The sequence below is a fragment of the Oncorhynchus nerka genome, linkage group LG3 (assembly GCF_034236695.1).
Source record: "Oncorhynchus nerka isolate Pitt River linkage group LG3, Oner_Uvic_2.0, whole genome shotgun sequence".
In the NCBI taxonomy this organism is placed as follows: domain Eukaryota; kingdom Metazoa; phylum Chordata; class Actinopteri; order Salmoniformes; family Salmonidae; genus Oncorhynchus; species Oncorhynchus nerka.
The window spans coordinates 18,749,024-18,776,400 of record NC_088398.1 but is presented as its reverse complement, the minus strand read 5'-3'; the positions used below and the strand labels follow the sequence as shown (position 1 = coordinate 18,776,400).

At 42.4% G+C, this 27,377-nt stretch overlaps 3 protein-coding genes, 2 long non-coding RNA genes and 1 pseudogene across 5 annotated transcripts in view; 4 read left to right on the top strand and 2 right to left on the bottom strand.

Annotated features, from left to right (window-relative positions):
• The window catches only part of LOC115103580 (ribosome biogenesis protein BMS1 homolog), a 28,172-nt gene extending 21,794 nt beyond the window's left edge, over nt 1-6,378 (bottom strand). Inside the window, exons 1-5 of the mRNA XM_029624423.2 lie at nt 6,228-6,378; nt 2,009-2,200; nt 1,498-1,688; nt 1,152-1,231; nt 599-787 (exon numbers count right to left, since the gene is read on the bottom strand). Of these exons, the coding sequence (XP_029480283.2) occupies nt 599-787; nt 1,152-1,231; nt 1,498-1,688; nt 2,009-2,190 (642 nt within the window). The 5' untranslated portion in view covers nt 2,191-2,200; nt 6,228-6,378. The remainder of the gene's footprint in view (nt 1-598; nt 788-1,151; nt 1,232-1,497; nt 1,689-2,008; nt 2,201-6,227) is intronic.
• Nucleotides 6,379-7,373: 995 nt separating this feature from the next.
• On the bottom strand, nt 7,374-10,028 carry LOC135562991 (uncharacterized; annotated as a pseudogene).
• A 719-nt stretch (nt 10,029-10,747) lies between these two features.
• On the top strand, nt 10,748-17,834 carry LOC115103571 (homocysteine-responsive endoplasmic reticulum-resident ubiquitin-like domain member 2 protein). Its single transcript, XM_029624414.2, has 9 exons — nt 10,748-10,852; nt 11,617-12,003; nt 14,711-14,788; nt 15,199-15,315; nt 15,835-15,995; nt 16,188-16,313; nt 16,467-16,796; nt 16,908-17,019; nt 17,192-17,834. The coding sequence occupies exons 2-9, from the start codon at nt 11,857-11,859 to the stop codon at nt 17,369-17,371; spliced, it is 1,251 nt and encodes a 416-aa protein (XP_029480274.2). The 5' UTR covers nt 10,748-10,852; nt 11,617-11,856; the 3' UTR covers nt 17,372-17,834.
• LOC135564350 (uncharacterized) lies at nt 12,014-14,521 on the top strand. Its single transcript, XR_010460950.1, has 2 exons — nt 12,014-13,621; nt 13,742-14,521. It is a non-coding gene; the product is annotated as an uncharacterized LOC135564350 (long non-coding RNA).
• A 4,350-nt stretch (nt 17,835-22,184) lies between the features above and the next one.
• On the top strand, nt 22,185-23,276 carry LOC115114565 (uncharacterized). The gene is made up of 3 exons (XR_010460297.1): nt 22,185-22,502; nt 22,610-22,691; nt 22,800-23,276. It is a non-coding gene; the product is annotated as an uncharacterized LOC115114565 (long non-coding RNA).
• A 421-nt stretch (nt 23,277-23,697) lies between these two features.
• On the top strand, nt 23,698-26,858 carry LOC115103561 (U11/U12 small nuclear ribonucleoprotein 48 kDa protein-like). Its single transcript, XM_029624402.2, has 9 exons — nt 23,698-23,963; nt 24,287-24,400; nt 24,689-24,749; nt 24,868-24,948; nt 25,599-25,784; nt 25,901-26,022; nt 26,126-26,229; nt 26,357-26,524; nt 26,681-26,858. Exons 1-9 carry the CDS (start codon nt 23,814-23,816, stop codon nt 26,757-26,759), a joined length of 1,065 nt encoding a protein of 354 aa, XP_029480262.1. The 5' UTR covers nt 23,698-23,813; the 3' UTR covers nt 26,760-26,858.
• Nucleotides 26,859-27,377: the final 519 nt, after the last annotated feature.

Here is a 27,377-nt window from a genome sequence, read left to right as displayed (position 1 = left end):
GATCACTGAGAACGACGAGAAAGATTACAGAGAGGTGGTTAGAGCCCTGGCAGAGTGGTGCCAGGACAATAACCTCTCCCTCAACCTCAACAAAACCAAGGAGGTGATTGTAGACTGCAGGACGGCTGAAGAGGTTTGGCTTGGCCCCTCAGGGACCTTTACAGGTGCACCATTGAGAGCATTCTGTCTGGCTGCATCGCCGCCTGGTACGGCAACTACCCGGCCAGAACCACAAGGCTCTACAGAGGTTGGTGAAGACTGCCCAGTCGTGCAGGCAGCAGGACATCTACACCAGGCGGTCTCTGAGGAAGTCCAGAAGATCGCCAAGGATTCCAGCCACGGACTGCTTTCTCCTCTACCTTCCGGCAGGCGGTACCTGAGCATCAGGTCTCGGACGAACAGGTTCCGAGACAGCTTCTACCTCCAGTCCATAAGACTGTTGAGCAGCTAACCTTAAGCTGTCTACCTGCACAGACCCGTCTACCTGTACTCACCTGCATTTTAAGAGACTATTTGCACTGACTCCCTCAACCTTACACACACAATTGCTAATATGATTTATGGTGTGAAGCCAAAGATAAAATATTTTGGTGCTGACCTGGTAGACCTCAGTCCAGAAGCGATGCTTGAGCCGCTTCTTGGTCTTGCGAAGGGCCTTGTTGTTGCGGAACGAGTCCAGGTGGGTGAGCACACCCATGATGCGCGGGAAGCCGTGCACCTGGCAGATGTTGAGGAACTCAAAGGTCTCCATTTCAAAGCCGAAGCTGGCGTCAATGAGCATCAGCACCTGGTGGACCACAGGGATGTCAGTCTTTAGCTCACTGATAGCCCCACGTCAAGTCTATTTTTATTGTTTGGTAGGGAAATCTGGGTTCAATTCAATTGTCACAGATATGTGCATCTCAAATGGCACCCTACTTGATATATAGTGCACGACATAGTGAATAAGATGTAATTTGGGACTCACAATAGTGTTTATGCCAACACTGCATTTTTGTAGCATGATAAAATATACTAAAAAGCCAACAATAAGGCATCAAAACAGACACTGTACGTATTCCAATACCATAAGAAGTACAATTCTATCTTGTCATCAATGCCTTTAAAATTCAGACATTTTGCCTTTAATCACCATACATAAATTAACTTACCAGGTCAGCAACCTTTGCCAAGTCAATCATTGTGTTGATGTCATTGCTACACTCAATGAAGGTAAGACGCCTCTTCTTTCCTGAAAGGAAAATGAAGATGGTGGTGCCGCGGCGTTAGCACACAAGCTAAACACAACACATTAAATGACAGCTCTGTGGGCACACAAGGTGGTATTCACTAGGAACTAAACGGAAGCAAATGTGACAAAACAGGGACTATCTTAACCTTTTCAAGAAGAAGTGCTTGTTTTCATTTTTCGGTTGCAAAGTGCTTTGCTATGGTGTGCACTAATGAATACGACCCAACTGATCTCAATACAGTAAGAAACATCCAAGCTCAGCTCACCAGAGACAATGGTCACAGGCCCGCAGATGTCCGCTAGTTTCTGCCGGGTGAAGTTTTTGATCAGGCAGCGGATGAGGGTACTCTTGCCCACCTTGGGGGGTCCTACCACCACCACCACTATCGGGGGAGGCTCTAAAGGGGTGCGGTCCACCAGGGGTATGTGATGCTTCTTGGCCTTTAGGTCCTGGGCTCTAGGAGAGGGGGAAAGAACAGTGTTTATAGTTTCCTACAATGTTGAACTGTGTCTCTCTGCACTTGTTGTGCTGCTGCCTCTACACCGCTTTTCTAAATCTCAACATCTGATCTGTCTGAACCACTCAAGATACATGTTAACAGCATTCACTCCTGTGGCTATTTCTATGAACACAGATTAGTGTCACAGTAACTAAAAAGACAACAATATACTATGTAAACTAAATAAATTATAAAAACACAAACATGAAATTGGATGGTGGGATGATTTTTCATGTAATGTAGTATAGTGGGGCATGTATATATGAATGCTGCTGACCTGTGGAAGGTTTTGGCCATGCGCACTGCTGACTGGACCGCAAACGCTTTGGGGTTCCTCTTGCGCTCGTCATCTCCGGCAGGAGTTCCCAGCTGCTTCCTGGTCTTCTTCCTCTCCGCCTTGGGCCCGCTGTGCTTCTGCTGGTGCCGCTTCTGTTCCTTCTTTGGCTCCTTCCCCTCCATCTTCTCCTATCTGACAATCACACACACGTCAGAAACTGAAGCTTGGAGGATCAATTGTAGCTTTGCCTTATGCACATCCCACTTAATTAGGTGCTTCATGTAACACTCATTTAGATAGTTCCAACTACCTCCCTGTATGTGAGTGAACTACCTACAGTATGTCAAGAAACTTGCCCATAATGGTTGTAGTGCATTTGCTAGTAACAGCAGGGTCACTCAACTCGTGGAAAACTGAAATAAGTATCAGTAAGAGGTGATGGTGATGGCCAATATAAAAGTAACTGCAGTAACTTGGTCTATGCTACACATTGTACAAGCATTTTCCACAGCTCACAACATAGATTGTAGGACCGGGACGATTTTACATACAGCAAGTTTTTAAAGGACCAAAGAGTTACCAGCTTCGTGTTTTCATTTCTGCCATGGAAATAAGATTGAGATACTGGTATCGTCCCGGTCCAAATAGCTAGTGGGTGTTATGGGAGCACCACTACCGACAAATCAACTACATGTAACCACATTATCCTAAATTGTTTTCCTCATTTGACGACCATTACGTCAGTCGTCTTCGCGTTTGTATTTCGACATTTACTCATCAATCAAGTGTTGAGGAGTCTCTTTTTGTACTTCCTGACTGTTAATACACTAACTGCATGTCTAGCTAGCTACCATGCAAACAGATTTAGTTTTGAGCTTATTTCAACGTAAGCCACAGTTTGTATGCCAGATAACGGGATATAACTTAATACGTTTCCATTACTGGGCATTACAGGCTGACCAAACCGTGCGTGCGTCTGCGCGCACAAGTTGATGTTGTTCACCCACACCAGACGTAATCATGACACGCAGGTTGAAATATCAAAACAAACTCTGAACCAATTATATACATTTGGGGACAGGTCAAAAACCATTAAAACATTTACAGCAATTTAGATAGCTAGCTTGCTGTTGCTAGCTAATTGGTCCTGGGATATAAACATTGGGTTGTTATTTTACCTGAAATGCACAAGGTCCTCTACTCTGACAATTAACCCACAGATAAAACCATAAAACGAATTAATTTCAGGTCATCTCTCCTCCTTCCTTCAGGCTTCTTTGGACTTTATTTGGCAGTTGGCAACCAACTTTACGGTGCATTACCACAAAGATGAACTGAGTGTGGACCTCAGTTCCTCTTTCAATCACCCACGTGGGTATACGCTCCTAAAAACCAATGAGGAGATGGGAGAGGAGGGTTTGCAGGCGTTGAGCATCACAAATACAACCAAGTTAAATTTTAGCGCCTGGCCACGCAGACGCATGTGTACATTTATCTTGCACCGCTCGCGTCGTCAGCATGTTACAGGTTAGCTCAGACAAACTGTTGCCATAGATTTTTCAACTTACCTGTTCTTGGCGACACTTTTTTTGTTCTGATTCTGTGAAAAGAGTATCTTAGAAATGTCTGTGTCCGGTTACAGGTGGTTCTATATTCAGAAAGATATTACATCCAAGTTTTGTATCGAGTGAGAAATGCCTCTTGCATGTGTGTACATCTTTGTTTTGGTCGCAATGTGTGATGCGCTGCCCTCTACTTCTACAAAGATGTTGGGAAATGCAAGATGTCTGGCAGCTAAAATGACGAGGGAACACCTCACTCAGTGCAAAACGTGGATTTAATCTTTCTGAAAAGTCTCTGGTTTTTGGAGAACCACCTGCAACTGGACAAAGACTTAAGATAATTTCTTGATTCTGGGAAAAAAGTATCGTCAAGAAAAATTTGACTATGGCAACGTTTGTATAAGCTAACCTGTAACGCCCAGTAATGGAAACGTATTATTAAGATATGACATCATCTGGCATACAAATTGGAGCCAATTGTTGCCAAGTACCTCAACTCCTCCACGTAGTTGAGAGCAGTCTCCAGTTTTTTAAATGAACCCATGTACATCCTCTGTTGTTGCGGGCCTTTGCTGAAATTCACACATTTTAATAAAACCTTAATCAAATACAACCACTGACTGAAATACTATGAAAGGCAACAGAGGACAAACATAGGTACACGGGAAGGATTTAATGTACATTTTTTAAGTATTGACGCATAGCAACAAAGGAGTCTGAAGTTCATTTCAAAAACTCTAGTCTGCTGTCAACTCTAGCCCAACTGGCGCTATTGTTCCTTTAACATCGTTTTGTCAACTGCATTCAACTGGAATCTATGTAGCGATCCAGCAGATTCCGACTACTATCACGCTTGTTGACATCAGTGTTGCACTGGAGTCGGAACGCCATCATGGTTAGATTTAGACACTGCAGAGCCGGCGAGAGATGGGCTGGAAAACATACCTCAATGCAGGGATGGGATATGCAACTAACCAGGCTTCCAGCCAACCTTTTGTAGGATGTACATGTAGGATAAAACAAAATGTCAGGAAAGGCCCGATGGAAACAAATTTGTTTAGGGCAATATATGTTTATTTATTTATTTATTTAACCTTTATTTAACCAGGCAAGTCAGTTAATTAAGAACAAATTCTTATTTTCAATGACGGCCTAGGAACAGCGGGTTAACTGCCTGTTCAGGGGCAGAACGACAGATTTGTACCTTGTCAGCTCGGGGGTTTGAACTTGCAACCTTCCGGTTACTAGTCCAACGCTCTAACCACTAGGCTACATTTATAGAGTATGGCATGCTTATAGATGACTTGTTAAGTATTTATGTAGTGCTTGTGAAGCCTTTATAAGCTGTACTTTTTTTAAATAATAGGACCTTTTGTCTATTTCCCCAGTTGTTGTGTTTGGAATGGCATGGTTACTATTGTATCATGTCAATGCCATTATGACATCATTTTGCTACCAAGGCAAAGCCTATAAAAGCGCAGATACAGCTCCTCAGTGGGTATAACAATAATCATGCCCAGACAATCAACTTACTCGCCCAGTCCGCATGAAGCGTAGAGCCACTCGGACCATGAGGCATAAGAGGAGAATTGGCAGGAGGAGACTTTAGGTCCCTTACTAACTAACCATCAAGGAGTTTCGGCAAAGCTGGTGAATAAATTGTTTTACTCAGGTAGTTTACCATTGAAAAAAATGGGCAGTTCCAGTCTACTTAAGGCTCACCCACAGATACCAATCTCATCATGGACAACTTGAGCCTTTTAGCCATTTTTCAACTACTTAATACTTTTTTAGCTACTTTGCATGTTAACCTAACTCCTAACCTTAACCCCTAGCCTGGAAGGTTGTAAGTTTAGCAAATGTGTAAGCTATAATACGAATTGTAATTTGTAATATATCATACGAAATGGATGGACATTCACAAATTAATACATATGAAATGTAACACATCATATACTGAACAAAACACTGGGGACAGTAAAAGGCCACCACTCTTAAATGTGCAGTTTTGTCATATAACACAATGCCACAGAATTCTCACATTTTAGGGAAGTGTGCAATTGGCATGCTGACTGCAGCAACATCAACCAGAGCTGTTGCCAGAAAATTTAATGTTAACTTCTCTACCATAAGCCACCTCCAACGTAGTTGTAGAGAATTTCGCAGTATGTTCAAACTGCCTCAAACCACGCCAGCCCTGGACCTCCATGCGGCTTCTTCACCTGCGGGATTGTCTGAGACAAGCCACCCAGGCGAAACTGAGACATATTTCTTATTATGTCTGTAATAAGCCTTTTTGTGGGTTAAAACTCATTCTGATTGGCTGGGCATAGCTCCCCAGTGGGTGGGCCTGGCTCCCAAATGGGTGGGCCTACGCTATCCCAAGCCGACCCACGGCTGCGCCCCTGCCCAGTAACGTGAAACCGTGAAATCATTAGGGTCTAATGAAATGTTTTAAATTGATTGATTTCCTTACATGAACTGTAACTCGGTAAAATAGTTGCATCAGTTGAGTTTATATTTTTATTCAGTATACATGGAGTGTGTCGGATTTACATACAGTATAATACGAAATGCTCTGAGACCAGGTCTCTGGTTGAGGTACAAAGCTAATTGCAACTATGAAGGCAGGGAGAAATAAAACCACATTCAGTTACCTGTGAGATATCTGCTTCCAACGACTTGATTTCCAGTCAGTTAATGAAGGGCCTTTGTTAACTCATCTGGATAAATAAAATAGTTGCAAAACAAACGTGTTTCTAACTGTCTCACGTGCGTACTGCAAATCCGGAAGTGATGGCCATCTGTATTTCCAGACCTCTAGGAAACATCACACCAATTTAATCGTTCCGCCTACCTACAACGTTCCGCCGTTTTTGGTTGTAGTCTAGTCTCTGCAAAAATATATCTCTCAAATCTATCAATGACAAAGGAAGAGTGATTTAAAAGCTTTCTCATAAATTAGACTCAAATTACTGCAGATGTTATGGGGCGGCAGGGTAGCCTAGTGGTTAAAGCTTTAGACAAGTAACCACAAGGTTGCAAGTTCAAATCCCAGAGTACAAATCTTTCCCTGCCCCTGAACAAGGCAATACAAATTTGTTCTTAACTGACTTGAGTTAAATAAAGATAAACTGGTTGTCCTATTTCATTGTCAACTATGAGATAATAAATTACCAAAGCAGCAGTTCATATAAAGGAGGTGTTTTATTTGGAATAAATACAATAAATAGAGATAATTATGCTAAATAAATGGTCAAATTCTACTTAAATTATTCACCATTAAATACGTGGGTCCCAGGGTCCCAACACCTGGAGTGTTGGCAACCCTCACCATTGAAGACTTAGAATAAGGCAGGGGTGTTTACTGGTCCTTCCACTGAACTCTGCTCCATCTATATCTGGGGCTTCTTGCATAGCATCAAAGAGCCCAGAGGGAATTGAGTACTCATCTGAGACTTCCCTGGTTAAATACATGTTTTAAAAATAAATAGATTAACCCTATATTATAGTAGTAACGTACCAGAGCAGCAGCTAATTTCATTCATGCAACAGTCCTATTGTACAGTCCTATTGTAATACATTCAGGTCTGTCTATATGTTGCCAAACTCATTTTGGGATTGGTTATAAGTCCATCGACATAATTAAAATGTTCATTATTTGCTTAATTGAAACAGTCCCGGAATAGAACTACTTCTCACAAGAGCTAGACCTATTCAAACCTGGAGTGGCAACCCTCGCCATTGAAGACTTAGAATAAGGCAGGGGTGTTTATTGGTCTTTCCACTGAACTCTGCTCCATCTATATCTGCTCAAAGATGTCTTCCACACACTGGGAAGACAGTTCAGGTAGTGGGGCTTCTTGCATAGCATCAAAGAGCCCGGAGGGACTTGAGTACTCATCTGAGACTTCCCTGTACAGGAAACCCTGGTCTGTGGGATTGGGGTTCTCAACTCCTATGTCGCAGCAGGCTGATTCCAGTGAGGTAGGTCAACTGGAGAACGGGTCGAAGGTTCTGCTGGCACGAACGGACTGGAGTCCACCGTGGGTGTACTGGAGATGAAGAAATCCAGATGGAGGTGAGTAGTGGAAGGTCTGGCCCTCGCCCTGGGAGCAGAACGAGAACTCCTGGGCAACGTTCCACAATCGTGCTTCTGGCAAAGCACCTGGAGAGCCTGCCGTGTCTCACTCCCACACTGAATGAGGGACTGTTGTATCCGGCATCCCCCAGAGAGAGCGGGAAGAGGGGGGGTAAGATGATGGACAGTAGAAGCAATCCTCCTCTCCCTCCTTGTGCATCTGGCTGTGGCTCAGCGGCTGGTAATGAGAGACTTTCTCTATGTCGGACCTGGCGGGTCACATCTTTGATCCCATGGAGGAGTTTGGAGAAATACTGTGTAGGTAGAAAGGGACTGGGTATAGTGTGAGCTGACTCTGGCTGAGGGGGAGTCTGTGGTCCCTGTGCTTCAGGGTTCTGGCTCTCCTGTTCTGAAACCACACCTGCAATAGATAGGGCTAGCTAGATGAGAATGTGCTTTTTTTCGCGCACTAGTGGCTCCTGTGGTGGGCCGGGTGGAGTGCATGCTCACGACGCCAGGACAGCGGAGTCAATCACCACCTTCCGGAGACACCTGAAACCCCACCTCTTTAAGGAATACCTAGGATAGGATAAAGTAATCCTTCTCACCCCCGCCCCCCTTAAAAGTGATGCACTATTGTAAAGTGGCTGTTCCACTGGATGTCATAAGGTGAAAGCACCAATTTGTAAGTCGCTCTGGATAAGAGCGTCTGCTAAATGACTTAAATGTAAAATGTAAATGCTGACACGGTTGCCAATTTAAAATGTTCGACTTACAGTAATAAATAATGACCAACCAGTTTAAACAACTTTGCAAGAAGACTGGTCAGTATCATAACTTAAATATAAGCACAAGTGTTTTTATGACATTCAAAAAATTACTTTGAAATGCTAAAACGAGTTATGTCACTCCGGCCAACATTGAATTCCATAAGGTCTTTATTTTTAGTCTGTCTTTCTTTTCTTGTCTGTCTGTGGTCTCTGTCTATCGTTCTGTCATGTCTTCCTGTCTGGGCTTGATTTAGCTCTCACTTGTCTATGCGAATTTGCTGTGTCTGCACTAAATGAATCTGTGTGAATCGGATTTCTGTCTCAATATCCAATATCTATTCTTCACTACTGTGTTATTTTCCCTAGGGCGAGGTCATCACTACATCGGGAGGAGAGCTCCAGCAGGAGTCACGTTGACAAACCTTTCCACTAACTACAGGGGTCTATTTCAGTAATACCCCCTCCACCCCTCCTGACAAACATACCTGTCCTCCATGACACCCGGTGAAAGCAAATTGAAATTCTAGTTCCAAAATGGAAAACTTTCTCATTGAAAAGGAATGACACTATTCATTCTTACATTTCAATTTATCTCCTGATTTGATGGAATTTAAATTTAATTCCTGCCCCTGGAAAGAGAGCACTGTCACACAAAAACAATGGAGTGAACTTACGGTCCTATTCAGTTATTCAGTCAAAACAGTGACAGGGTAAAAAAAATCTGCAAATCACTAACAACATTCCTTTGTGGCCAGACTGTAGAATTCTATAAGATATTCCATTTATAATGAGGATAACAGATTAACAAGTAAGTGTAACAACAAAATATAACCAATGTTTATTCTGACTCCATATTATGTTATCAAATGCAAGACTCAGTCAAGCTACAAGGCAGCCATCATACAATTAGATCTCCCCAAATGTAACTTATATTCAGTGCCTTTGGAATGTATTCAGACCCCTTGATTTCTTCCACATTTTGTTACATTACAGTCTTATTCTAAAATGGATTACATTTTTTTTTTAAATCCTCAGCAATCTACACACAATAACCCCTGATGACAAAGCGAAAACAGGTTTTTAGACATTTTTACACATTTATGAAAAATAAAAACAGAAATAGCTTATTTACATAACTATTCAGACCCTTTGCTATGAGACACTACATTGAGGTCAGGTGCATCCTGTTTCCAATGGTCATCCTTGAGATGTTTCTACAACTTGATTGGAGTCCACCTGTGGCAAATTCAATTGAATGGACATGATTTAGAAAGACACACACCGCCTATAAAAGGTACCACAGTTGACAGTGCATCTCAGAGCAAAAACCAAGCCATGAGGATGAAGGAATTGTCCGTAGAACGCCGAGACAGGATTGTGTAGAGTCATAGATCTGGGGAAGGCTACCAAAAAATGTCTGCCACTATCCCCACGGTAAAACATGGTGGTGGCAGCATCATGCTGTGGGAATGTTTTTCAGTGGCAGGGACTGGGAGACTAGTCAGGATCGCAAAGATGAACAGAGCAAAGTATAGAGGCCTCTCCTTGATGAGAACCTGCTCCAGAGCGCTCAGGACCTCAGACTGGGGCAAAGGTTCACATTCCATCAGGACAACTACCCTAAAGACAACACGGGAGTGGCTTCGGGACAAGTCTCTGAATGTCCTTGAGAGGCCCAGCCCAAGCCCAGATTTGAACCCAATCAACATCTCTGGAGAGACCTGAAAATAGCTGTGCAAGCAACGCTCCCCAACCAACCTGACAGAGCTTGAGAGGATCTGCAGAGAAGAACAGGAGAAACTCCCCAAGTACTGGTGTGCCAAGATTGTAGCGTAATACCCAAGAAGAATCAAGGTTGCAATCACTGGCAAAGGTGCTTCAACAAAGTACAGAGTAAAGGGTCTGAATAATGTAAATGTGATATTTCATAGATTTTTTTATTTTATACATTTGCAAAAATGCCAAAATCAGTTTTGGCTTTGCCATTATGGGGTATTGTGTGTAGATTGATGAGGTTGGGGTGGGACGATTTAATTTGAGAAGAATTTGTAAGAATTTTTATAAAATTCCTCACATATTTTTCGTTAGTTGAGAATCTTGCACTATCAAAAAGAACAGCACAAACTTGAAGATGGATGTTCCTACCAAATCAGAAGATCCACCCAGAACATGTCTCATACACACATTTCCCAGACTGACAACATGTACATTTCTCATCAACATTTCTAATATACTTACAAATACTTTCGTTGGACGACTAACACACATGCGTTAATATAGTGCCCTCTATCTATCTCTATGACTTTCACCCAATAGCTGTCAGTGGAATATTTTTACGTAGTTTCCGGTATTACGCCCCGACCCACCCAAAAAAACTGTCGAACTGGCAAGGAGCAGTCTAAAGGGGTCGAAAATACTCAAAGAATCTTCAGTAAGTTAATGTTGTGTCTGAATAAGCCTCCCGTCCCCGATACTGTCACGTGGTTGTATTATCAAGACAAGTAGCAAACAAACATTTCATGATATGCTAACGCAACGTTAGCTTGGCTAATATGTAACGTTAGCTAGCTAGTTAGCAATAATCTCTGGAGCGTTGATAGCACAGCACTCGTGTAAAACGAACGTATATTTGTCAGATATGCTAAAGTAGTTAACATCATACAATTACTTTCTACATAGACTAGTTTTGGTGGCTAGTGTAAACAATAAACAAGTAGCTCGCTAACTAGTCTGGCTGGATGGCTCGTTTTGACAGCTGTATGACGCAACGCGACAGCTGTTCTGAAGACTCGAATGTCTCCCTGAATTGTTGCTAGCTAGGTCAGGGGTGTCAGAGGTCCAGTGTCTGTGTTTATCCGTGACTTGTCTGTTGAATATAGTAAAATGCTGACTAAGCACTTTGAACAACAATATTTTATTAAACTGGCCATACATAGGATTAGATAGTGATCATCAAGACTGGCTGTGTCTCCCTCATTAATTACATTAAAAAAGCATTTAATAGTATTAGCTAGCTAGCCAATATCCCAGTTAAAAAAAAAAAAGTATTATAAATTAACATAAACAATTCCAGAGACTGTCAATATGTGCATGTCAATACATTTGAGTAGCCTAGCTAGTACCACAAGTAAGAACATTCAAAATGTTCAGATGTTTGAGAAGCATGGTCTTAATCACTTTCTCTCTATTTGACAGAACCCCAAGAAACATAGCTGCTTCACTCTCCACCAGGATTACATCGTGATTGGACACAGGACCATCTCCCTGCCAATGACAGCTCTTTAGAGGGGAAATTGTCCATGTCAACCATAGTCACTGGCTGAGCTGGACTTGAGATCACAATGATGAAGATGATCTGAGGGAGTCTTCCTCCTCAGGTGTAGGAGGCGGGCCCTGTCCTTTCCCATCCCCTTGACACACCCATTAATATGAACCATGGACCCAGGAGCAGTTGACAGTCCCGTCACCTTAGTTATCAAGGCCCCCAACCAGAAGTATGACGACCAGACAATAAACTGTTTTCTCAACTGGACAGTGGAGAAACTGAAGAGTCACATCTCAAATGTGTACCCAAGCAAGCCGGTGAGTGGGTACTGCCATTTTTTGGTTTTTACAGACACTTAGGTTGGCGTCATTAAAACTAGTTTTTCAACCACCCTACAAATTTCTTGTTAACAAACTATAGTTTTGGCAAGTCGGTTAGGGCATCTACTTTGCATGACAAAAGTTATTTTTCCAACAATTGTTTACAGTCAGATTATTTCACTTATAATTCACTGTATCACAATTCCAGTGGGTCAGAGGTTTACATACACTAAGTTGACTGTGCCTTTAAACAGCTTGGAGAATTCCAGAAAATGATGTCATGGCTTTCGAAGCTTCTGATAGGCAAATAGACATAATTTGAGTCAATTGGAGGAGTACCTGTGGATGTATTTCAAAGCCTACCTTCAAATTCAGTGCCTCTTTGCTTGACATCATGGGAAAATCAAAAGTAATCAGCCAAGACCTCAGAGAAAATTGAAAAATTGTAGACCTCCACAAGTCTGGTTCATCCTTGGGAGCAATTTCCAAACACCTGAAGGTACCACGTTCATCTGTACAAACCATAGTATGCAAGTATTAACACCATGGGACCACGCAGCCGTCATACCGCTCAGGAAGGAGACGCGTTCTGTCTCCTAGAGATGAACGTACTTCGGTGTAAAAAGTGCAAGTCAATCCCAGAACAACAGCAAAGAACCTTGTGAAGATGCTGGAGTAAAAGTAACTATATCCACAGTAAAACGAGTCCTATACTGACATAACCTGAAAGGCTGCTCAACAAGGAAGAAGCCACTGCTCCAAAACTGCCATAAAAAAGCCAGACTATGGTTTGCAACTGCACATGGGGACAAAGATCGTACTTTTTGGAGAAATGGGAAAAGGGGGAGGCTTGCAAGCCAAAGAACACCATCCCAACCGTGAAGAACAGGGGGTGGCAGCATCTTGTTTAGGGGGTGCTTTGCTGCAGGAGGGACTGGTGCACTTCACAAAATAGATGGCATCATGAAGAGGAAAATTATGTGGATATATTGAAGCGGCATCTCAAGACATCAGTCAGGAAGTTAAAGCTTGGTCGCAAATGGGTCTTCCAAATGGACAATAACCTCAAGCATACTTCCAAAGTTGTGGCAAAATGGCTTAAGGACAACGAAGTCAAGGTATTGGAGTGGCCATAACAAAGCCCTGACCTCATCATTACTTTAAGACATGAAGGTCAGTCAATACGGGAAATTTAAAGAACTGAAAGTTTCTTCAAGTGCAGTCGCAGAATCCGTCAAGCGCTATGATGAAACTGGCTCTCATGAGGACCGCCACAGGAAAGGAAGACCCAGAGTTCCCTCTGCTGCAGATTATATGTTCATTTGAATTAACTGCACCTCAGATTGCAGCCCAATGCTTCAGAGTTCACGTAACATACACATCTCAACATCAACTGTTCAGAGGAGATTGTGTGAATCAGGCCTTCATGGTCGAATTGCTGCGAAGAAAGGACACCAATAAGAAGAGGCTTGCTTGGGCCAAGAAACTGAGATTTTTGCTTCCAACCACTGTGTCTTTGTGAGACGCAGAGTAGGTGAACGGATGATCTCTGCATGTGTGGTTCCCACCGTGAAGCGTGAAGGAGGAGGTGTGGGGGTGCTTTGCTGGTAACACGGTCAGTGATTTATTTAGAATTCAAGGCACACTTAACCAGCATGGTTACCACAGCATTCTGCAGCGATATGCCACCCACTCTGGTTTGCGCTTAGTCCCACTATCATTTGTTTTTCAACAGGACAATGACCCAAAACACACCTCCAGGCTGTATAAGGGCTATTTGACCAAGAATGAGAGTGATGGTGCTGTATCAGATGACCTGGCCTCCACAATCACCCGACCTCAACCCAATTGTGATGGTTTGGGATGAGTTGAACCGCAGAGTGAATGAAAGCAGCCAACAAGTATTCAGCATATATGGGAAATCCTTCAAGACTGTTTGAAAAGCATTCCTCATGAAGCTGGTTGAGAGAATGCCAAGAGTATGCAAAGCTGTCATCAAAGCAAAGGGTGTCTACTTTGAAGAATCTCAAATCTAAAATGTATTTAGATTTAACACTTTTTTTGGTTACTGCATGATTCCATATGGGTTATTTCATAGTTTTGATGTCTTCACTATTATTCTACAATATAGAAAACTGCGAAAATATAGGAAAACCCTTGAATGAGAATGTGTTCTATAACTTTTGACTGGTTCTGTACATAATGTGAAAATTCTGTAAAGCACTGTCTTGTGATGCTGCAGGCATGCGTTCAGGTGTGTAACCTACTTCAACCTAATTTAATCTAATCTGAAGATGCTTAGTCTCTTCTGGAACACAAACTGTGTTTCCATCCAAATGCTGCCAGATTTTCATGCAAATATTCTCAAATCTACATAAAAACAATGTGCACATTTTCCAACCAGAGATGTTTCTAATGTCATGTACGGTCATTGTATCAGATCAGTGAAACATTTAGGTCAATGGTTGCAATAGTACTTCTGTATTAATAAACATACATGTGTATGTGCAAGAAATATTGCCCTACCACCTTGTTGATATACTTTCAGCACCATTGTTCTTGCATAATTAAGAGCTAGAGGCACGTGTTACATTTCTGTAATTTTTTGCATTTAGGGCTTATTAACCCAAAGTATGTGATTTTAAATGCTCTAGTTGTGTATTCTGCAACAGGCTTTCTCAGACTGACAGTTGTGTTGTCTTAGTCATCCAAGGATCAGCGGCTGGTATACTCGGGCCATCTCCTCCAGGACCACCTGCAGCTGAGGGATGTCCTCAGGAAGGTAAAGACCACCCTCGACCTTGTCTCTGTTTTTCTGCTGTGGCATATGGTCGATGTTTGGAGTATGGTGGACTAACACTGTATCTGAAATGTTAGAATTGTTATGCAATATCACAGAAATCTCACTCAACATAACAGACAACTGACTGCTGAGCCTTTATTACATAGGGCCCACCCCCTTGTGTTTGTGAGAGAGGGTGAGCGTGAGGCAGAAGAGACTGTGATGGTATAACAATAGCTGATCTAATGTTGTAAGCAACATTCAGGTTGGCTTTGTACCTGAATTCTAGCCTGTTCCCTGAAATTGCCCCTCGTGCTCGCTCACTCTCTCACTCACACCAAGACCGAATCAAATGATTAATTACGCCCCTCCTTTTCCCCCCACATCCAACCCTCTATTTCCACCTACAGCAAGAGGGTTATCACATGATGCACCTGGTGTGTGCCTCTCGTACCCCTCCAGCGTCGCCCACGCCGCACTGCTCCGCCCCCAGCTCTTTGACCTCTGACCCCGGCTCCAGCTCTGGGGTACGTCTAATGGTGTGGAGTCATTCTGTGGAGCTCAACAATTCAATCAGATAGAAATGAAATGTCAAGTTCTAAATATGCTTTATTATTGGTGCATGACCCTGGGGTGGCAACACATACATTCTAAGTGTTTTTAATAGGGCTTTGGACATTCAATGAAATTTCAACCAAAAGTTGGAGTATAGTGGGCACACACTGTCTGACACAATGAATGAAAAAGTGAGGGAGAGGCTATTGTGACAGGGTAGGAACCAACTGCCATTACACATGGTGGAGAGGCATAACACATTTAACAAACCAAACTGAAATTTGAAATACTGTTATACAAGGTAAAGTAAAAACCCAAACTTGTCTGTGCATCAATACTGGTGTGTATGTATATAGTAAAATACTCTACCGCCCAGCCCTACTTTGCAGCTGTCCTTATTCCCATAATGGCATTGTTTTTTACCAATATATTAACGCTTTTATTCCTCTTTCCTCTGCTGGTTTATGATTGGTGTATGTATTGTCACTCAGAGTTCAGACACTGCTGGCTCCACCTCCCAAGCCACAGCACCAAATCAGGACAGTCAGTCTGCCGCCTCCTCAGTAACAGGAAGTTATGATGGGCTAAGGCACCGTGGAGGCTTCCCCCAATTTAACCCTCAAAATCCTTCCTCTACTGGTATAATGCAATGGTAAGCACTGTTCTTGTGTATTGGGATACATTTTCTGACTGGGATAAATTTTCTAATCTAATTTTCAGTTTCTACGTAGTCAGAAAATGAAGTGAAATTACATTTAAAACTTTTAAAAATGGTGGGAAAAATGCAGAAAATATTGTGTGAGCATAGTTTTTGAATGCACATGTGACTGTTTTTCCTCCACAGGCCAGATGGGACGCAGGTCCCGGTACAGGGGGGTATGGCTGCAGGTGTGCCCCCCCACACCATGTACATGCCCATGCAGGTCCTCTGGTGGCAGCAGATGTATGCACACCACTACTACATGCAATAGTAAGTCAGGGTCGTCTGCACTTAGGGCCCAATCCTAACAACCCATAAGGATCACAGACTTCTCTATGTTGGAATGAGTTATATTCACTAGCTCCTATCAGCTAATACTTATTTATGTCTTTCTTTCACTTCCCCAATCTCTCCCTCTTCCAGTCAAGCAGCAGTGGCGGCCTCACAGCCCCCCTCCACCCCTCCCTCCTCCCCCAGTCCCACCCACTCCCCCCAACCCGCACAGCCAAATGAAGCTCCGCCTCCCCTGGGGCCTAACCCCGCCCCTAACCCTATCCAAGAGGACAGGCCGGCCAATCCCAATATCCAGATGAATGCCCAGGGCGGGGCCGTGCTAAATGAGGACGAATTGAACCGTGATTGGCTGGACTGGATGTACACGGTCTCCCGCGCCATTTTTCTCAGCATCTTATATTTTTACTCCTCTTTTGGCCGCTTCGTCATGGTGATAGGCGCCATGCTGCTCATCTTTTTGTGAGTTCTCATCTGTACACTATCCATTTGACATTAGAATGGATCATTTTGAAGGACCTTGTTTACTTTGTATCTGTGTGTGAGAATTTTGTGATTGTGTTTTTTAACTAGGCACAGGGCTGGTTGGTTCCCTTTTAGGCCAGAGCTGCAGAACCCCGGAGGAGGAGGAGCGGGGTTAGCTCATCAGGACGAGGCAGAGCGACACCAGGACATCCAGGAGATGGTGGGTGCTCCTTGTCTAAGATGAATTCCATCTCTGTCTGTGTGGTTATGTCTGATCTGTCTGTCCAAGCTGCTCCTTTCTCTCTGCCACATTCTCTCTCCATCTCTGCTTTTCAAACCGATGGTCCTTCTCTTATTCCCTCTTTTTCTCGTTCTGTTTCTCTTCATCTCAGGAGCGGATGATGGATGAAGGGCTGGAGGATGAGGAGGGCGACAGTGGAGAGGAAGGCCCAGAGGACCCGGCAGCTCCCGCTGCCCCCCGCCACCACGGCTTCCTGGCCTCCACCTGGTCCTTCATCAGCACCTTCTTCACCTCCCTCATCCCAGAGGGACCCCCCCACCCAGCCAACTAAACCAGGGAGGGAGAACCTCCCTCCTCCCCAGCTGCCAACTACCAGACTGTAAATAGAGCTGCAGTGGGGGAGGAGTCTTGAATAAATCAATGAACAAGCTAACATGTTATGCCATGTTAAACAAGCTAACAATGCTTTATATTCCAGAGGCTTCTCTGATTTCATCATACAAACTGATACACACACACTTTATTACCTTTGATCATGTCTGCTCATTCAGATTTTGGTGTCATTGAATGGCCTCGAAGGGTCGTCCATTTTAAGCAGTGATACAGCCGTTGCATTTATCGTTTTGTTTTTTGAGAATAGATAAAAGGACATACACACCTAAATGTGTATGAATATTTCAATGACTCTAGCACACATGTTTCTCTGTGTATATGAGCATTATCTACTTACATATAAGTATCTACATCTTAGTTCTTGACAAAATGCATTTTTGAATAAAAGCCTTGTGGTTTCATATGTGTGAATTGTCTTCTATGATTGGTTCAATTTGAAGGACAAGTGAGATGTTCTCTATTTGACATACTGTATTTGGGAGTCACTAAGTGGAAGTTAGTGCTCTTTTTCATCTGGTGCAGTTGACATAGTGGAATTGAATCATCCAGTCAAAGCCCTGTAACCATAGATGTTCTATGTGTGAAACAGCTTAGGTAACTCAGGCATACTACTTCATCCTCCAAGATGGCTGCTTGATGACTTTACTCAAATCAAAATCAAATCTAAGTGTATTTTTTGCGTACACAGAATTTCAGATGTTATCGCAGGTGCACAGAAATGCTTGTGTTTCTTGCTCCAACAGTGCAGTAATAACTAGCATTAAACTTCATACCCAACGGGCACTAGGATGTTAAAGTAGAGGAGCAGCAGCAGGAGGAAAGTGAGAACCTATGGCATGATGGTGGTAACTTCAATCTAGAATTTAGGCTTTTTTTGAGACTACCTTCTGGGCCTCTGGAAACGGAAGAAACCTCTAGCCACCTTAACCTCTATGACACGGGTAGGCAACCATGTTCCTGGAGTACTGCAAGATTTTGTTCCAACTAGGCACCACACCTGGCCAACTGAGCTAATTGATCAATTCAGAGATAATGTGTTGGAAAAAATGTTTTGCCCACACTACAGATGGCTATATCGGTCTGCTAATACAGGACTAGTAAAGGCCCAGTGCACTACTTTTGTGAATAAAAGTAATTATTATTCAATTCAGCTTTTTCAGGGGTTGGAGCAGCACCCCTACTTCCCATGGCTTTACTTGTAACATGTATTCTAAATTCTGAGGGTGATAGTTGATTTTGAGAAATAAATATTCTCATTAGATGACAAATTATACTGTTTCGGAGTTATTACATTTTGTGACAGGTAGACTATTTTAAGTTTTAATTGTGTTAAAGCATTTTGCAAGAGAAATGTGTTTCTCAACTCATTTGTGACTGCTACATTGAACGACGAGAGAGGTTCTCTAATTGTCCTGCAGGTGGTGCCATTGTAAACAAAAATAAATGACGCTTGTGATTTTAGAACGGTACTGTTTAGCTGTCTATGGGTGATCAGTGAACGCTAGGGCTTTGTCGGTGTTCACTGAGCCTGAGTGATTCTCAGTAGACCTACAGGCTGGATTGGTGATTTAAAAAACTTAAACAAGGCACGCATGGCCTGGCAGAATCTTCCTATTTTTCATGCAGTGAATGTCAGGTGCAGGAGAAGCGTGACTTGTGGCACACTTCAGTGCTCTTTTTCATCTGGTGCTGGTACAGATGGAGGGGGAAAAATACTTATTGAGACCGAAACAACACTATGCATTTTTAGACTACAGTATGCTGTTTTGACTGTGTTGAGACTAGCAGATAGCTCAATATGTCAAGCTAAAAGTCTTATTACTTGGCCTGCAACAGCAGCAAAATATCCATAGAGAGGGTCTTGCTGCTGACCAGGGTGTCCTCCAAAGCCAGGGCCACCAGCAGGGACGCCTCCATGCTGCGAGACAGACAGACAATGAGACAGATAGAAAATGATGAAACAGTTAGTGACAACATTGGTCAGGTGCCATGAAAGTGACTAAAGTTGAACATCCCAATGACTCACTCTGAACTACCTAACCAATAGTCTATAGACAACAGACAATTATGTCTCAAATCAGTGCATTGACAGCTTGTTCTGCAGAGGTCAAGGGGCTGAGAATGATTTCATATTGATTATTTATTACAATCAGTAAGAGTGTCAAACTGTACTTTGGCCAGCAACACCAGGACCGTGAGTCCCAGCTATTATGTGAAGCTGACCACTCCCAGGGTTGGGTGAAATGAATCAATTCAAAACCAGTACTTCTATCGACCTATATGCTACTGAACTTTTTATACAAAGTGTTGGCCCTATACTCCATCATAGCATTTGCACTTCATGTAACCTTTTGATCAGCTCAGATTGTTACATTGTAAGAGTGTGTGCCTCTGTTGTATCGGAAAAGTGCATCAAGCCTCTTCACTCCGGGAATAACAGGTATCCCTGGAGCAAAGAGGCGCATCAAGCATAAAATATATGCTACGGCTTGCCAATGGTAGCGATTCATTGGCAGGCAGGCCTACAAATTGTATTAGATACAACAAATAGTATACGCAAAACACTGTGCAATGTACGCATGTCATATTATGCATATTTCTTCTATATAAATAAGATAAATGGGTATCGGCAGGACCGTTTAGTTGTCCGGAAGTAGAACTGCAAACCGGTCCTGCCGATACCCATTTATCTTATCTATATAGAAGAAACTTGTCTGTAAGATCTTACCCCTCCTGGGTATCCGCCTGTGGGAGCACCATATCCAGGATAACTCATTTCTATGAATGAAAAGAATAACATTGTGATACCAACTGGCAATGAAGTATCCCCTTCCCTGACTTGCCCAAAGTAGAAACATACAAGGGGAGTTTCGGGTGTCTTGCTTTACAATAAGCAATGGGAGGGATGAATTTGAGTTTTAGGTTGTTGTCTTTGCAAACTATGATTTGGAGTAAAAGAGTGGATGTAGTTGAACAGAAGTCAAAGTATAAACTTTTAAAAGAGTATGTTTTTGTAACATGAAATGAACACTTGAGGAAGTAAATGGTATACACCAGGCACATTCCAGTGTTTTAAGTTTCATTAAGGCTCTCAATGCACTATTTCCAGATTGGCCTTGCATTAACATGTGACCAGCTGCCTGCCAATCATATGACAGTAATACTTGTCAATGAAGATAAATACAACGCTGACTGCATTTCTCGAAGTAATAAAGTAATACTATATAGTAGTAGTACTTATAGTAATATATTTGCATATAGTGAATATGATGCCCAATTGTGAGTTGTCTCAATTGTTTCTGTGTCTTACTATTGTGATAAACAACATTATTTTCACCAGGCAAACCATTGCATTGTGTATTGTATTTTGTGTATATATTATGTGTGAGTGTGCATGTTCCTAATGCTACTGCACAGCATTAACTGTTTCACAGGCTAATAATGTTGTATTTTATTTGTGTTGTATTGTAATACAGTAAGACCACCAAAAGGCATCATTACATCATTACACAAGATCAGAAACACTCTTGTCTCAGAACCATTGGGGTGCACTTCCTTTATGGACAGGAAATACTGAATCGTGCCTCCACTGAAAAGCTGTTCTGCGGCTGACAGGATCAGAAGGCACTGCTGCGGAGCCCATGCACAAATCTGGCTCATCTCTAGCCTATAGACCTGCTATTATCAACTAGGGAATCAAACACACAAAGCTATTCTTCTTTGCCTTGGTATACAGTAGAAGCCCCGATTGAGATGTATGGACAGAACCCTAACTGGTTGTGGTCGAACGGGGAGCCTCTACGCCACCATAGGCACCTGGGCAGACTTGGCTCAGCAACCCTGAGGCAATGGGAGGATGAGGAAGAAGGAAAGGAGGAAGAACATGCAATTTGGACCAGGGAGCATCCAGCAATCTGTTGCTATACTACAAGTAAGAGTGAGGTGTATGAGTTAACTGTGAGAGAATATTGCAGGCTCAATATTGCAAAATAGTACAGGGGACTTTCATTGCTTGTCTGTTTCAACCCTGATTTAGATTTGTTTTCAAGTGGCATGCCTTGTTGTCTTGGGGTAAACAGGGTTTATGCTGGTTTGTATCAATTAACATGTTTTCCCAATTCTGCTATTCTGACTTTGCTTACCTACCACTGCCTCCGTGCTTGCCAGTGTGGGCAGATGACTTGTGACTAAGAGCCTTGCCCAAACTCAGCAGGCCCATTGGCAGGCCAAAGAGACAGCAGGACCAAACACGTGATACAACGACAGACTGCAACAGAACAGCACCCAACCTTCCATCCTACCTTATGTCATCGCTTCTCACCACACCTTACTATTATCGCTCCTCCATCTCTTCCCTTGTATCTCCTCTCCTTGCATCTCTTTATCCACATTTAGTCTTCATCTCCCCTATTCCCATTTATTTGTATGCTCATTAAAGTGTTCCACCATAATTAGCAAATAAATTCATTAAAAATCCTACAATGTGATTTTCTGGATTTTTTTTTCTCATTTTGTCTGTCATAGTTGAAGTGTACCTATGATGAAAATTACAGGTCTCTCTCATCTTTTTAAGTGGGAGAACTTGCACAATTGGTGGCTGACTAAATACTTTTTTGCCCCACTGTAATGCCATCTGCTTGGTTTCTCCATTCGCTTGAATCCATTTAGACATCAATAGTATGAACAGAATAGCTTTTTGTCAAATGTTCTTAGGTTCTCTCCTCTGTCCCCTGTGTCTTCAGATGGCCATGGCCTCACCCAAGAGCGTGTTCAGAACCCCTGGGGCTGGGCTTGTACTGAGAGTACCTTTGGCCCTGTCCACACAGACCTAGTTAGCATCCAAAGCCAGAGTGACACAGGGCTAGATGCCCCTGAAATGTGGATTGATGTCCCCCCACACCAGCCCTCCTTGGGTGGAGCTGATGGAGAAGAATCATCCCAGCATTGTTTAGGCAGTCAATGGAGGAGCCACAGGACAGAGGGCCATGGCTGCGTTTGTGTGCATGGACCAAGTGGACCAGGAAGATGTTGCCACAGTTTGGCTGGTTCCCCTCTCTTCAATTTTGGAAGTAAGTGTATGTGTCTGTTTATGTGAAAGAGGGTCATTATTCTCTATGGTGATCCAGCATGGCTGCTATGTAGTTTTTTTCTCTAATCAAATACTTCTGTTTCCCAGTGAGGAAGACAATAATGGTAGAAGTCGAGGTGGAAATAGTGGAGGAAGTAGCCTATGAGGACACAGAGACACTTGAAGTAATGTAAGTAGTTAAATTATTCACGGTCATGGTTTATTTACACATTGCTGAAGCACATAAACATAAAGTAGGGCTATGCAGTAGCTAATGTTTGTATGTCTTTCTTTTTAGATCAGAAGGAGTCTATCCAAATTATTTGATGGAAACCATATTGCTGCACGATGACCAGCTTTTCGCCACCTAAACATGCATTCCTTCAAAAGTTGTTTGCAAGTGAACTTTCTGTGTTTTTAAATGTCAGCCTTGTATTTTAAATGTATTTTACATTTATTTAAATGTAGTTTAAATATTAAAATGTATTTTAAATACCATTTAAAGGCCTTTTTTATGTCAGTGTTATGGGAGGTTCATTAATTACATTTTTTTTTACCCAATAAAATAAGAAAACCTTTGCTTGTTGTCTTGATTTGATCTTCTAATGAAGATATAGTATATGTAACTTCCAAGACCTTCTGACAGTCTACACTTGCTTTGTCCATCCAGTGCTCCAGTACTCTGCTCAAGTATGGCAAGTCTCACAGCCCACCAAGTTGAAAAAATCTAACGACATGCTACCAAAATCATCATGGGCACCACCTACACCTACTCCTACACCTGGGCTTGCAGTAAGTGGAGTCCCGCCGCACCCACCAGCAGATCCTTTGTCCAGAAGCTTGCAAATCCCAGCAACAAATAACGTTAGCTGCCTCAGACGATAGATAGGACATGTCAGTGTCAGATCTACCCATCGAATCCTTCCCCCTATTCGGACTGACAGATACTTCAACAGCACTATGCCTTACTTTGTGAAGCTGCTTAACTGTAATATTTTATACTACATCTCATGTTTTATTTAATTTAATTACTTACGTAGGCCTATGTATGCTGCAATTCAGCTTTTAGCGGCAAATGTGTACAATTAAAAACTCAACCTTAAATTCATTTTGATTCTTCAATTACCAGAATGCACCTCAGTCAGCCTTACGTCATCTACATGCGCCACACAGCTAACGCTATTCAAATGCGACAGTGGTGCTGAACAACGTTCGAAAATCTGTATATCCAATATAGGTTGGACATTAACTCGTAAAATGTAAGGAAACCCCTTTTAATGTAAACACAATTTAGATTTTACCTGACTACGACATGTGCGATTCACCAGAAAATCAAACGCTCCAGGCTCGTCTGCGAAGTTTGGAAGAGTTGACGGAGTTCACCGAGAACTGCCAGAGACAACTGAATGAGCTGTTCGAGACGCTGGGATGGAGACAGGACCTGGACAACGGCTCAGTTCAGGTAGGTCAGGAAGCTAGTTAGCTATATTTATTTAACTGCTCAGATACGATCGGTGGTTCTCCTAGCCCTGAAAGCGCGGCGTTCTTTATAAGACTAGTTCACCCCATAATCAATGTTTTCATAACGTTACCTGAGCTAATATCCGAAAATCCATACTTAAAATGTGCACCATCTGTTGTGAATGTGTAGCTAGCTAGATATGAGGCCTCAAAATAAATGGGGAAACCCATCGATGATGGGTGATTCATTAAATCTCTGTATACATGACATGCATGCTACAACAAGCAGAGATGAGATTATAACTTGTAAATGACCTTCCACAGGAGCCGATGGAGGTGTGCCCCTATGACCCGAACCACAGAGTGCCAAGCAGGAGCATGGAGAGACACAAAGCCACCTGTCAACTCAGCCAGATGGGATACTCCCATGAGGAACAGGTTAAAGAGCTATACTGTATCACATATGCACACATACTCTGAAAATGAAAAATGAAATATCAACTGAGCCATCAACACCTTTTGGTGTAGCTTGTCATTAGGGTAAGGATTTTTCCTGACCATAAGGCCAGACCTAGATAAACTGGACCCTATAACTAGAGGTCAAAGTGGTGAGGTGGTGAGGTCAAATGATCAGGAAAAACTCTCCACCCTAATTATGCAACAACCTTATCTGTTATTATGTTCTTAAAAGCTTTCATAAAAAGTAAACTCCTTTCCTTTCCCAAGGCTGAGATGTATGACACCTCTCTGTATTATGAGAATGCCAGCATTACCAGCTTCAAAATGGGTGAGTGTCACACTATTCCACTTTTTAATGTAAAAGTCCAAATTCCCCGGACTGACCCTGGGTTGGGGAAGCCCAATGCTTGTCTCATATCTTTCTTTGTGTTCTGCCTCACCTGTAGACAAACACACACAGCAACAAGTGATTCTACAAGCAAGAGCAAGTGCACCGTCAATTAGGACAGAGGGACTGTACAGCCAAAGTAAGGTCATTACACCCTTACATTAGTGTTAGGTCACTGATAAAACCCTATACTTGTAGTCATGGCCATCAGCATCTGTGCTGATGCCCCACAAAATATTTATTTTATTATTTTATTCTTTAATGGTCATTTCACCAAAGAACAACCAATGTTTATATTTTCTTTTACCAAGCTTGTAGGTCTTCAGTGCCTTGCCCATGTCTAAAAAGGTCTCCATTAACATGCATTAATTCATTATTAACACGGCTAAATATGGTGGCTGTTGTTTTTTTATTTTATGATATAGTTTCTTTGAGTTTGTCATCTGTACGTGTTCTGTGTTTTGTTTTCAGTGACAGGGGTGAGTAATTACAGGAGGTTCTCCCCTCGTTCAGGCTTACTGATTACGTGCAGTATCCTTTAATGCCATATCCTTTCAAACATGCTGCCTCTGTTGGCGGCATTACACACATGTACACACACATTTTCCCTGTACGTATTGGGGAAAGGTCTTTACTCTTTTTTAACCCTTTAATACTGAAGGTGTGAGTGATCATCTCAATGTGATCGATGTGTTCTTAAAAGCTTTTGAGTTTGTGACTTCTCATGACTCTATCTGTACTCTGTTGTAGCATGTGAGTGTGTGTAAAGCCCTTTTCATTGTGCTGCAGGTGAATACTCCACAGATCCTTCAGAAGTTCCTCAGAACCACAAGCGAGCTATCTGTGACCTTACTGTGGCAGACCGACTGGCTCTTTTTGATCACGTGACAAGGGAGGCCATCCAACAGAAGGATCAAGCTGTTGCAACCGACAACGAGGACCTCTACGTTGATTTGGTGGCCAAGCTCAAAAAGGGTAGGCCTATAAACATTAACTATTGAGACCAGTAGTATGGTTTAAACCAATTTTCCTATGAATTACTCCTCTAAATTCATTCCAGTGAATCTGTTGTGTTTGTTTCTGTTCATCAGGTAACGATCAGAACGAGCACAAGTCTCACCTGGAGCTGATGGCTGAGATGAGGGACTACAAGAGACGGCGGCAGTCTTATAGAGCCAAGAACGTCCACAACACAAAGAAGTCCTACACTGAGGTGTGTGGGGGTGTGACTGTTTCAATAGAATGTTAATGGATGTACTTTACTTTGAGGTGTGTGTGTGTGTTATATCTGGATATGTTTTTCATCAATCCTGCAGGTGATTCGGGAGGTAATTAATGTCCACTCTGTTGAACTGTCCAGTCAGTGGAAAGAGGAGGAGAGGAAGGAAGAGGTTAGAGAGTCCAAACATGCCCCTCACAGGTAATCCAACCAATGTCTTCTTACCTACATGACGGCTCATATACAAGATCCAATTAGTACTGTAATACTTATCAGAGGATCATGTAAAAAATCAAATAAAAACTCCACTGAACCGTTTGTCTCTCAGGAGAAGGTCTGAGGACAGACGGTCTGCCTCCACAGAGTCCCGCCAATCTCATGTCAGCTCCAGGGATGGACACGGCTCCCACCACAAATGCCACCGCAGCAAAGACCCCAGCCCAGAGCAGAGCCAGGAGCGCAGCCGAGAGAAGGAGAGCAAGAAGAAGAGAAAGAGGTGAGTCAGAGTAGTGGATTGACTGAATATCATTGTCTCATGCATTCAAATCTGACAGTGTATGAAGTCACCATCAAGGCTGGTTGCAGACATTTAGTGGTTGATGAATGCTTTGCCTGTATATGTTTGGTGAATTGAATGTGTGGACATTCACAGGGATTCCTGCTCTCCGGATGAGAGACCTCATGATCGAAAGAAGAAAAAGAAGAAAAAGAAGAAAAGGGAAGAGAAGTGATTTTCAAGTTTAGTACTTTGGCTTGGAAAACCAGAGATTAGGTCAAGGAGCCAACCAAAGCTACGTTCCAATGATCATAATAGCATACCACTTAGAATGCACGCCTTCATACTAAGTGCTCAATTCATGGCTTCATACTAAATGGTATGCATGTTTCGATATTGTAGTTTGACTCACAGACAAATCTTTCTTTGTTGTAATCTGATGATATTTTAAAGCAACAGTGCAGCTCTAAACATTTGTCTTAAACTGAGAGGTTATTAAATGCCTGTTGTATTAGATTACAGAATGTAAATAAACTGTTAGAACACGATTCTCGGAATTCTGTTGTACATTCACGATTACCCCTGTTTTTGGTGGTTTAAAGTTAAAACTACATTGTGTTTGAGCTTTGAATAGAGAATAAAAGCTTCATATGTGTACTTTAATGATCATGGTCATAATCTGTGTGTAAAAGCTTTTGTGTGTATGATGGCCCTTTATTTAGAAGTATTCAGAGAACCAGAAAAAAGCCACAATTACTTGAGAATTCATGGATTACTTCCTTTTTTAACAAGAACTCTGCATAAACAATTGTCAATGTCTTTCCATATTGCGACTAGAAATGTTCAGAAAAAT

Bases quoted from the DNA above. Each gene is read 5' to 3' on its own strand.
- LOC115103571 (XM_029624414.2), top strand. From the start codon at position 11,857: ATGGACCCAGGAGCAGTTGACAGTCCCGTCACCTTAGTTATCAAGGCC. The intron at 15,316-15,834 runs GTACGTCTAATG...ATTGTCACTCAG, and splicing joins ACCCCGGCTCCAGCTCTGGG to AGTTCAGACACTGCTGGCTC. The intron at 16,797-16,907 runs GTGAGTTCTCAT...TTTTTTAACTAG, and splicing joins GCCATGCTGCTCATCTTTTT to GCACAGGGCTGGTTGGTTCC.
- LOC115103561 (XM_029624402.2), top strand. From the start codon at position 23,814: ATGTGCGATTCACCAGAAAATCAAACGCTCCAGGCTCGTCTGCGAAGT. The intron at 25,785-25,900 runs GTAGGCCTATAA...TCTGTTCATCAG, and splicing joins GGTGGCCAAGCTCAAAAAGG to GTAACGATCAGAACGAGCAC. The intron at 26,023-26,125 runs GTGTGTGGGGGT...TCAATCCTGCAG, and splicing joins CAAAGAAGTCCTACACTGAG to GTGATTCGGGAGGTAATTAA.